The sequence below is a fragment of the Cebidichthys violaceus genome, unplaced genomic scaffold (genome assembly GCF_023349555.1).
Source record: "Cebidichthys violaceus isolate CVI_PGR_0920_01 unplaced genomic scaffold, fCebVio1.0.p SCAF_21, whole genome shotgun sequence".
Taxonomy (NCBI): domain Eukaryota; kingdom Metazoa; phylum Chordata; class Actinopteri; order Perciformes; family Stichaeidae; genus Cebidichthys; species Cebidichthys violaceus.
In genome coordinates this window covers 363-11,210 of record NW_027176384.1, presented here as the reverse complement: position 1 = coordinate 11,210, position 10,848 = coordinate 363, and the positions used below count along the sequence as shown (strand labels likewise).

Here is a 10,848-nt window from a genome sequence, read left to right as displayed (position 1 = left end):
AGTTAATAGGAACTCGTTTTATTGAGTCAGCGCCTCACTAACCCATTTATTATGGGCCTCATCCCTCAATTTTTACAGGCGTCAAACAGCCCACACTTCTGGGATTTCTTCTCATGGATACTCATGCTAAATGCATATACATTTTTGTATACATTCATTAAGATGCTTGCATAAAGACAAGCGGGCATCGATACGATTTCAACCTACCAAAACACTGCAATGTATACAGCCATGTAGATAGAACTTTATTTATTTTTTTTGTATAAAAAGTGCATATCTTTTGGCATGACAGTTGAATATGAATGATAGAAAAGATCAATATTGTACACACAAAGCTCCAAATACACACATAATTACTATAAATGGTCACAATAATGCACACTTTATCATTGCTCAATGTATCATTGTATTGTATGACCTATGTATTATATAAAAGCTATCATACCTCACAAAATAAAATAAATACTGTACACATCCTTAAAGTGAAACATTTCTTTCCCCATCCTTCTCATTCACAGTGTATAGAATGGATTAAATGATGCTATACAGTTTTCTAACATTAGGCGGCAGTATTGTACAAGTGGTGATTCAGGGATTTTTAAAAAAATTTTTTTTATACATGTGAAAACTGGTGTGTGACGTCCAGAGATGAGCAGTAGTTCAGTGCTGCTAGAGATAACGGTGGAAATACAATTGGAACAGTGTTTCTTGCAGCAGTGTCGTGCTCCGCAGCTGTTGTCAAGAAGAATTTACTTGAGCATCAATAATGAAGAATGTACTCGGAAATGATCCAATAGAAATTGTATCTCAGGCTACATATTCATACGGGGATGTTTTATATTGTATAGGATGACAGTACATTAGGAAAGTGTCCCAGTGTAATTAAACAAACGACACAGAAGCCATTACTGGTGCACTGCTGCCCAAAGTGTATGGTATATCACTTGCTGTAGTTCTTTTTAAAATGTTTTTGAACGGTTTGACTCTGACCCCAGCATGAAGTCATTTACAATGAATTCCAGAGCCACTCAAAACTGTTTCATCAGCTCTCATATCCCTCACTTGAGTGGCTGCTGTTAATTATGAAACCATTTAGAGCGGAGAAAATGACAGCTCATTAGTTTTTACTACTACTGTGTGCTGTGCTGTGTCTCAGCTGGGCTTATAGCAGGAGGCAGCAGGACACAAAGTGGAAAAATGTCAGAGAAACAGTGAAAAATCTTTCACGGTAACCCTCCGTATAATATTATGGCCCCTGCAGGAGGCTGGCCTTTACACTGCATGTGCTTTTTTTCTTTTTCTTTTTGTATTAGTCCATCATCATTCATAGTCCATTGTCCTTTAGTATCATCATTTTAATCCAACATTTTGAAGGCCACACTCACTGCAGTGGGAAAAAGTAATAGCAATTACATTTTTTCTCAATTCTTTTTGTTGTTACTGCATTCAAACGGTCTAAAGGGCTTAACGGTTTTTTTTTTCCTGGTGTACACGTATGCATGTGTAAATGTGTGCAAATGCTTGACTATGCTCATGTGTAGGAGTTTCTGAGTTTCTACTTGTTCATCCATTTTCTGTCTGTCTTTGTTCGTCTCACTACATTAAATATTTACCCGTCCTCTTAAGGAGCGTAGTTCTTGGGCCGCATCATCATCTTGACAGTTTTGAAGGCCTGCCTGTAGTTAGTAGGGTAGTACTCTGTCGACATGTTGTGCCATGTTCCCCAGAAGATCCCGTTCCTGACTCCCTTGTACCTCTTGTGATAGTACTTCCCGTTGAGGTTGGCGGACATGCAGGCAGCGAACCACCAGCCGGAGCTGTAGTAGGCGCCGCAGTTTCCGGAGGGATACATGTCGTTGTCGCGGTCGGGCGTGGAGAAAAACTTCTGGTCATGGTTGAAGTGCTTGTTGAAACTTATGGCGTTCCCAGCCGTCCCACTACAATGACACATGGATATATTTTTATATATATATATATATATATATATATATATATATATATATATATATATATATATATATATATATATATATATATAATGTAGTCCTACTTATGAATATTTAATCACACACAGAATCTAATATTGTACCTGTATCCACTGATTGACAGCCGGTAGCGAAGGTATTCATTGGCCACATAGAACTGGTCGTACTTTGCATACTCCCGGACACCCTCAAAGTCCTCCAGCTCGATGCGTAGGACCATGTCTTTGGCTTTTGTCATCAAGTGGATATGGTCATTGCCCAGCCAGAACTCACTTCTACAGCAGAGGGGAAAGGTAGAGGAAGGAAGTCATAGGACAAAGTCAAATGAGAGATTATTTACAAGCTCACATGCTTTTATACTTGATGAGAAAGTGGTTACAGTACATCTGAATTAATGTATTCCCAGAGGGGAGGAGAGGAAAGGAGGAGATGCAGGGGCAGAGTGATGTGTCAGTAAAAGAAGGATGAGAGGAGACATTATTCTTTCAGTGGGAGGTTATGCTGGATCTGTAGGCATAGTTATCTAGAGGTATTGGTAATTCCTACAGGAGTACAAAGGGGAATAAAGAAAATTTGCTGAAATTTGAATCCAGTTATAGTAGAGGCACTGTATTAAAACAAAATATAGTCGGTATGAAAAAGCTGCTTCCCTACATTTTCTCTTAAACACATTTTTGTTTTGTTAAATTTTTAAACTTCAATCATTAATTTGAGTCAAGTTCATTATTTGTAAACAGTTCTAAGGTGGTAACTTCTATTCATTTAGTTGTTTTCAGTGATAGTAAAAACACGTGGTGAACAATCATGGCTTTTGAGAACAGGTGGTGAACAATCAGTGAGAGGGGGAACAGGTGTGCATAGTTAGGTCCTCCCAGCACTGAGTGACTGGCACCGGGGAGGAAGGGTAAAACTATTTTGTAACAGATGACATTATGTTAAAGTCGGTGCACTGATGAGTGTGCGTAGGTCCTAAATATGTATTCTGCTTGTCTCCAGTAAGAGAGGAATCTTGAATTAATGCTTTGTGTATTGTTTAAAAGATGTGTATCGGTCTAGTTCACCCCCATGGTTACCTGAGCAGATGGTAGGTTCCAGTTAGGTGAGGCTAAGAAGTTGATAAAAGAGCAGTTTCTGGCCCACAGTTGTGGGGGAGGAGGTGGCAGCTTGTTGTGAAGCTTTGGGTTTTAGTCGGTGATTTTCTTGAGTTTAAACTTGTTTTGGGGTTTTGGGTTTTGCCATGGTTTTCTTTATTTTGTCAGAGGTGTACTCTGGTGATTTTCTATTTCACTTCCATGAAGTGGGAGACTTACAAGAAACAAATAAAAATATGACCATCACATTGTTTTCCAGTTCTCTCATACCCTGCAATATAACCTTTTTGTAGTCATATTTGAACTCTACTATCTTCTACCTAGTGAATGTGGTATTTGAGGCTTATTTGGTTGATAGAAATGGAATGAAATTCATCTTTAGCTTTTTCCAATAAAGTTTGTAAAATACTTGCAACCACCCTCACATTTTTTCATAAAGAATAAGACCTAAAAAACATACCAGTTGGATATGGTTGTCCACACTAAGTTTCTAACAAGCGGTTTCCTCCCGTCCTAAGACATCTTTTGAGAGGAGCCTAGGAATGATACACAAGCCCCATTACCTTAGGTTCCCGAAGCCTTTCTTATACTCGGCCCAGGTGCGGTTGAAGCTGACAGACCCATCGAGCCGTTGCTGTATCACGGTCCATCCACCTCCAAAAGACTCCATGTCACAGAAGACCTCAAATGTGCCGTTGCGGGGATCAGGGGTCACCCGATACACGCCGTTCTGCCTCGCCTCCAGCACATTGTAGTCTGAACAGTCCCGAGGGGCTAAGATGACTGCTTGGAGATAAAGGGAAAGTGAGGGGGTAGAGAAGAAAAGGTCTGTTTTAATGGGATGTTACTGGATGATATTAAATATTCTTTTCGCTTTGCTCTGGCATTTGTCTCTGCCCGGCCAAGAGACAGTACTAGAAACGGCCCCTGAGGCTGACGAAGACTGAAGAAAGGGAGAGAAAATGTGATAAATTGGCAGGAAATCCAGCTTTAAACCAAGTTCCTGCATACATTTCCGGGGCAGTGAGTTCAAACACAAAACAGTTCAGCATGTTCTTTAACCAACGTGTTACCAGGTTATTCCCATTCCACGTGTGTATCAAACTGAAGTTCAACAAGTCATCAAGCATAAAACCGAGTATAGTCTACCATCTTTCAGTAAGCAGAGCACTCTAACCTATCCTTTGCCTCTCAACATGATGTTCCCCTTTCTGAAAATCACAAGCAGGACTCCAACATCAAAGAAAGTAAATGAAAGACGAAGGGCCACTGTTGAAGGATAAAAGTCAGTGACCTTCCCCTGTGCCGCACCACAGGCCCATTCCATACAGCTCCACTACTTTATAAGATTTCTTCCCCCATATTTTTATACCTGCCCACTTATTTTTCAAATCCTTGCTCCTGTCCCCTGTGTCGCGCTGCAGGTTGCTGACCCCATCCAAAACCGAGGTCCAAAGGCTCCCGTCAGTTAGCATTTGGGAATTGAAAGGAACAGATTTGTCAAAAATGTGGGAAAGTGTAAAACTGGATTAGAGAGGCGTACCCCCTCCCCGCACGTTCGGCACCTGGGGTCTAAATCATCCTGACATTGGGCAGGCAGCATGTGGACCCCTGCTGAGTTTGTTTGACGCTGTCCTTTGCAGATACAGTTTTGTCATACTGTTCAATCAGTTTAGTGGCTTGCTAGATTATAATAGAGCAAAGGCAGTGGGGAACCATACTGATTGCAGAGGGCCAGACGTCAGGTTTCTTGAAGCACAGGGAGGGGAAGAGAAGACCGAGTAGTGTTTTGTGAGCACTAATGCTGCTTCCTAGTAGTTGTGGTTTTCTTCTCTCATGATTGAATGAGAAGGTATTTGTGTGTGTATGTATGTATGTATGTATGTATGTATGTATGTATGTATGTATGTATGTTACACAAAATAAAGGCACCGTTCAGATTTTCGGGTACTTTGACTTTGCAGCCATCTTCTAAATCTTCAGCAAAACGGCTGCAGACAGTAGATCACTCCCTATGGAGAGCAGTGTGAGAGATGAGCGTGAGGTTAAAAAGTGTATCCTTGTCACGTTAACGGCTCTGTCTGCCCTCGGCATTCAAAGTGCTGTCTTGTAAATTCTTTCAATGTCTCCTTCACTTGAAGTGACTGTAGTTCCTTCACTTCACATTCCGCCCTCCTTATTTGTCCTCATCTGTTTGGGCAGCCAGTACTCTCAGGCAGACAAGAGTCATCTCATTTGACTTCCTCTGGCACAGTGCCTGCCCTAAATAACTCTAATATCAGCCACTTACAGATGCTTTGGCTGCTTTCTTGCTCGCTAACCAACGTCCACAAACAGCGGTAGCCTGCTTTCTTAAAGGCTGACAACTGACTTCTTGACCAACCCTACCGCATTGCCTGTTTGGCTGACTGCACACAGATAAATGATTGGCATGAGAGGAAGACAACTCTGTTGACAAGGAACCATGCTCTGTGACAGCCAGTAATCAGCTACGATTAGCTCCTGTACCGGAAGGAAATGTGTATCCAAAGTGATAGTATAATCTTTCCCAGCAAAAGCAGCATAAATAGACGACTGTCTGTTTTGACAGAAAGAATTTCTCATTAAAAAGCAGCACCCTTCCTTTTGAGGAAGTTGCGCGTCATCACATTGCAGACGAGCAGTTTCCGACAGCGTAGCAGACTGGGCATCCATTCTTTGTTTGTAGTTGAGTTAATGTAGCTGAACAGTAACATGAATTGCTATCCAGTCACCTCAAGGCCCTTATACGTCTTACAGGAGTGAAAGTGAAGATTAGTGCTGGCAGCAGGGAAAGTGGGTGAAATTAATGCTTTCAGCTGTGAGTGATAAAAGCATCTTGACAAACGAACTGTTAGTCTTGCTTGACGGTGAAATTGCAATTTTGCATTAGCCTAAAATGTCCCGGTAATGTATGCCAGTGTTTTATTAGCTCTTTCCTCATCAGCTGCTGTATTTTGAGCTCGGAACAAAGAAGTTTGGGCTGAAAAAGTTAGAAAAACATTTTTTTTAGCATCCTCTGATGCCTTTTTCTAAAGCCACTGAGTGTAAATGTTGTGTAGTGTAGCCTAATGAGCTGTACCAGTGTGGCTGGTTTATAAATCCCTGTGCCTGCGTGAGTGGGTTATTCACATTTGCTTGCCAAGGCGCCATCGCGACAACTCCTATCTGGGTGAAAATACACATCTGCCTCACATAATATCTCCTGGAAATATTATCTTGATATGATCTTCAGACACTTCAGGTCTGCTTGCTTTGGATGAAAACAGAATTTTAAATTTGGTTTGTGCAAATCTCTAGCAATGCTGCGATGATTTATCCACAACTTGGCAGGGAAACCATTTAACCATGAATTGCTTCACTAAGCACTTATGACATTCAGTGTTCATGGCATGGACTGTAGAGGGACATATCCATCAAGCATCTGGTGTTGCAATTTTAGGATGAACAGACTTCTCATTGTAAATAAAATAGGATTGGTATGACATGAGTGAGTAGCATGAGGGAAACCTCTCTAAAAGAGCTGAAGTGCTAATTTCATATCAATCGTCACTCATGTCTTTTTGAATAAGACATATCGCTTGAGTAAAACAGCGATTACCGCAACTGTTTATACTCATGTTGCGAAACTGCAGAAGTCTTATTATTACAGACAGTTTATTTCCATGGTAACAACAGCTGTCTCATGTCTGCTTTTTTTGGATTGACTTAAGACTCCATCAGGCACGATTTCCTAACTTGCGGCGGAGTAATTTGCCGGTTCTTGAGTGTAACATGACAGATTGATGTTCAAAGACAAGTGTTACTGACCCTGCGTGCCATCCGTGACTTATGTTGGGAAAGCCGCCCACATTACTTCTCGTGTTGTTGTCAAGAGATAATGAGAGCTAGTTGTTTTATGCAGGAATGAGCACTCAAGAGCATGACCTCCAGAGGAAGCGAGAGGCAGGGGTAAGGCACCGGTAAATGGGATTAAAAGAGAGAGGGAGACTGGAAAAGTTAAGGCAAGAGAAGAAGTGAAAAAGAGCGGAGATGAAGGAGATATGATGGATGTATGAGGGTGAGAGAGGATGGGATTAAAGGAGCGTTTGAAGGAGAAAGTGGCAAGTTTAGGAGGAAAGAAAACACAGACGAAGAAAGAAAGCTGGGATTCCCTTCACACCACTGTCCCAGCTAATCTATTTAGGAATAAGCTCACATCTGTTTTCTACATAAAAGCCCCAATATGGTGTCACATTCACTCGTCCAATACGGGGATATTATTCAGTTCCTGTCTGAAAAGGGGCCTTCATGTCAACTGTGCCCTCATCCAAATATGCTTTTACATCAATGTAAAGTGGAGTGTTTGGTATGCTCGGCTAGTTTGCGATCCCTATTGATCTGTTTTTACACATTCTCCATCACGACTTTCTACTGCCATGAATCTCTGGACTTCCTCTTTATGGAACTGAACCTGAATCTTGAAACTGTGGGCTTTTTTTTTTTTTTAAATGTTCACACTACGTAGTAGCGTAGGCGCCAAGTATCTGTCTCTCCCCTTTCTGAGTTTCTGCATATGGAGAGCAGCGGAATGTCAAGGCACTTGAATTTGTTATATAAGAGGTAATTTGAATTCTCACGTTGACGCTTGTTGTGATATCGCTTCACTCATGTACAGTGTGACCTCAACCTTAAGCTATTTTGATGTGGTCATTTTTGTTATGGCTGCACTTAGCCGAATGAGGCTCTGTAATCGCAATGTAGTGGACATGTGAAGCTTTTGCAGACCCTCACTTAGCAAAGTGTGAAGCTGATGGAAAATTTCTCTCCTCATGATTTTACGTAATCTTGCTCATATCGGTAGTAGAGGGGGCGTTTTGCAACAAACCACCGTGTGTAGTCAATGTCATCGTCGGCCTGGAAGCTTTCATTTCCCATTTCCCAGAAAAGCAAAGCCTCAATGGGTGAAGGTGACCACCCAGAGTCGGGTTGCTGGTAGTGATTACAAGTCGCCATGTCCACTTGGGCATGATTGGATAGATTCCAAAGCCAGAAAATTCAACCTCAAACTGCTGGACGTGTATGGTTGCACATGTGAGTTACATTACCATAACAACATCTGTGGTGATGTCAAGGAAATAGAAAAGAATATACAGAGAAGAGAGAAAGAGAAAGAGAGGTCTTCTTGATCATGCTCAGAAAGATAACAAAGATGGAACAGAATGGAATATAACACAATAGAAAACACACAGAGAGGGGGTTTCGGTCAAAAGAGAATACATGTATAGTAAATAGCCGAGGAGATGGAGAGGCCTCTCAGATGGATTCAATATAGCAAGAAAAAAGGATGCAATCAAAGTAATCTTAATGAGAGCAGGCTTACACTGAGGGGTGTTCTGCACTGCACACTGGGTAGTGCACGTGGAGCTGAGTTTGTTGACCACTCCGCTGATGTTCTCCACCCGCCTATCCACCATAGCCTGCACGTTGTCCATGTTGAGCAGATTGAGCCCCTCGAGACGCCCCTGCACGGCCGAGATCTGGTTCCTAGCGTTGCGCAGGCTGGCTGACATCCTATTCAGCTTCACCTGGGAAGGGCCAGAGGAAGGAAATTATTTCTGTGCGCAGAATACAAAGCAGGTGGATTACGCCAGCCCCCCCCCCCCACTTCATTGTTTTACCAGCCGTTTAAAATTTTAGAATAGAAGCGCGTCTGCGTGGTGGCTGGCCGTCTGCCAAAGCGTCTGTGAGAGTCAGCGAACTTTGCGGCCGTTTGGCTGGCGTCTAACGCTGAAGCCCTGTTTACAGTACCAGGAATTTTCCCTGGTGGATTGGTGCCATGTAGGACTTCACAGGTCTTTTAACATCTTGCCAGTTTACATTCCAGCTGGGTACACTTGACTGGGCAAATTTAGGTGACTTTGTTCCGCCAGTGTTTATAAAGCACACTCTACTTTAGTTTGTTTAGGTCAGTGGCACTAAAACCTTCACAAGGCTGACAATGACACTGGCTTATGGGAAATGACATGGCCTTTGATGGAAATACAGAAATTGGTGCAGTGCCCCTATTGCACTTTGTACAGACCTCTAAATATTGTTTTTATGGCACAGATTGTCTACTGATTTTAAACCGTTTGAACAATGATTAAACTATTGATTATGTGAATTTAGAAAGATTTTCTGAATGTACATACTGTTCGATATACCCAGAGGTTTCATCTCTGCTTTTGGTGTAAAAAAAAATAAATTGCCCTCATTCATGGTGAAGTGCTGCATTTAATCAAAAGTGTTAAAAAAGTGAGACTGAACTGCGCCTCTTACCTGCATCTCCTGCATACTGCTCGGGCTCGGTGTAATTTTCCCAAAAATAGAACCATGCCCCACTCCAGCAACGTCCACAGTAGCTCCAGGGACCATCCCATCTCCCCTCTCCTCTTGGCTGGACCCACCTTGCACGTCCTGTCCTGCCAGGTCCAGTCTCACTTCTCCCTCAGCATCCCTCTGAATGGGGACCTGCATCTGTCCCTGGTCAGCTTGCTGATTTCCCAAAACCTCCACTGCCCCGTGCCCCACGGCACTCCTGGCACCCGCTTTTCAGCTTGTTGACGACCTCCTTCAGACTCTGCAGCTCCTTCATCGTCTTCTCCAGCAGCCTGAACTGCTTGGGCAGCTGGATGGTGAGCGGAGGCAGGGTGAGCTGGTAAGGGCAGTCCTCCCCGTCCTCTGCCCCGGCCCCGGAGCTCCCACACTGACCCGAGGGTCTCAGTTTAATGGGGCAGGAGGTGGGAGTCCCAGTTTCAGATCCTGAAGAATAGGGTCCTCTCGCATCCCACCTCTGGTGTGAGTTGATGGGGAAGTCCGCTGCCCGGCTGATGCGCGGCACCAAGGTGGCTGTAAGCAGGAGGCTGGCAGAAACGCAAAGCACAATTGTCCTCATTTTTTTTTTTTTTCCCGTCTAAGATTTGTAAAGGAGAAATAAATGTGTGTGAAGTGAAAGTGTCTGCAACTGCCTCTAATATGAACTCAAAGTGTCTGAATGCGTATAGTGGTGTATGTCTGTGCCCTGCGGCTGCAGATTGTAAGTGAAGGAGTATGTGAATGTATGTCCAGTGTCCTATTGGTTGAAGAGTGTGTGTGTGTGAGAGTATGAGCACAGCCTGCGGGAGGGAGAGTGCAGGGGAACTGCCGCTGCCTCAGATAGCTGTGTCATTAATATCAGGACGAGAGAGAGAGAGAGAGAGAGAGAGAGAGAGAGAGGAGAGAGAGAGAGAGAGAGAGAGAGAGAGAGAGAGAGAGAGAGAGAGAGAGAGAGAGAGAGAGAGAGAGAGAGAGAGAGAGAGAGAGGAGAGAGAGAGAGAGAGAGGAGAGAGAGAGAGAGAGAGAGGATGGGAGGGGCAGTACTATTGCGTAATGCAAAACACCATATCAGCAGCATTGTGGCGTGGGGGAGAGAGAAAGAAATTGAGGCAGGGAGGGACGTCGAGAGAGAGAGGGAAGGTACTTTGCCTGCAGTCCGTGCATGGTGCCGTCCCGCCTCTCTCTCGAGTCTGCTCATTTCCCTGAAGAGCAAAAATGACTCACAGTGCACAGGAACTATCCACTCAACTGATTTTTAGGGTGATGTTTTTTTGTTTGTTTTTTTAAAGCTGTTTTGTTTTGTAACTTTGTATGTCCGCGGCACAAAAATATAAAGTCCTTGTCTCCTGACCCAGTTCAGATTCCAAAGCCTTGTTGAAAATTGTCCAAAGTAGGCCTAGGTGGGAACAAATAATGTC

General features: G+C 43.2%; 1 protein-coding gene across 1 annotated transcript; it reads right to left on the bottom strand.

The window, feature by feature from the left end:
- Positions 1-234: 234 nt before the first annotated feature.
- On the bottom strand, positions 235-10,244 carry LOC137877097 (fibroleukin-like). The gene is given in 6 exon segments (XM_068716780.1): positions 235-1,937; positions 2,090-2,260; positions 3,640-3,859; positions 8,457-8,661; positions 9,395-9,610; positions 9,612-10,244. Coding segments are annotated over 6 exon segments (1,527 nt in total). The 5' UTR covers positions 10,011-10,244; the 3' UTR covers positions 235-1,621.
- Between the last annotated feature and the right edge of the window lie 604 nt (positions 10,245-10,848).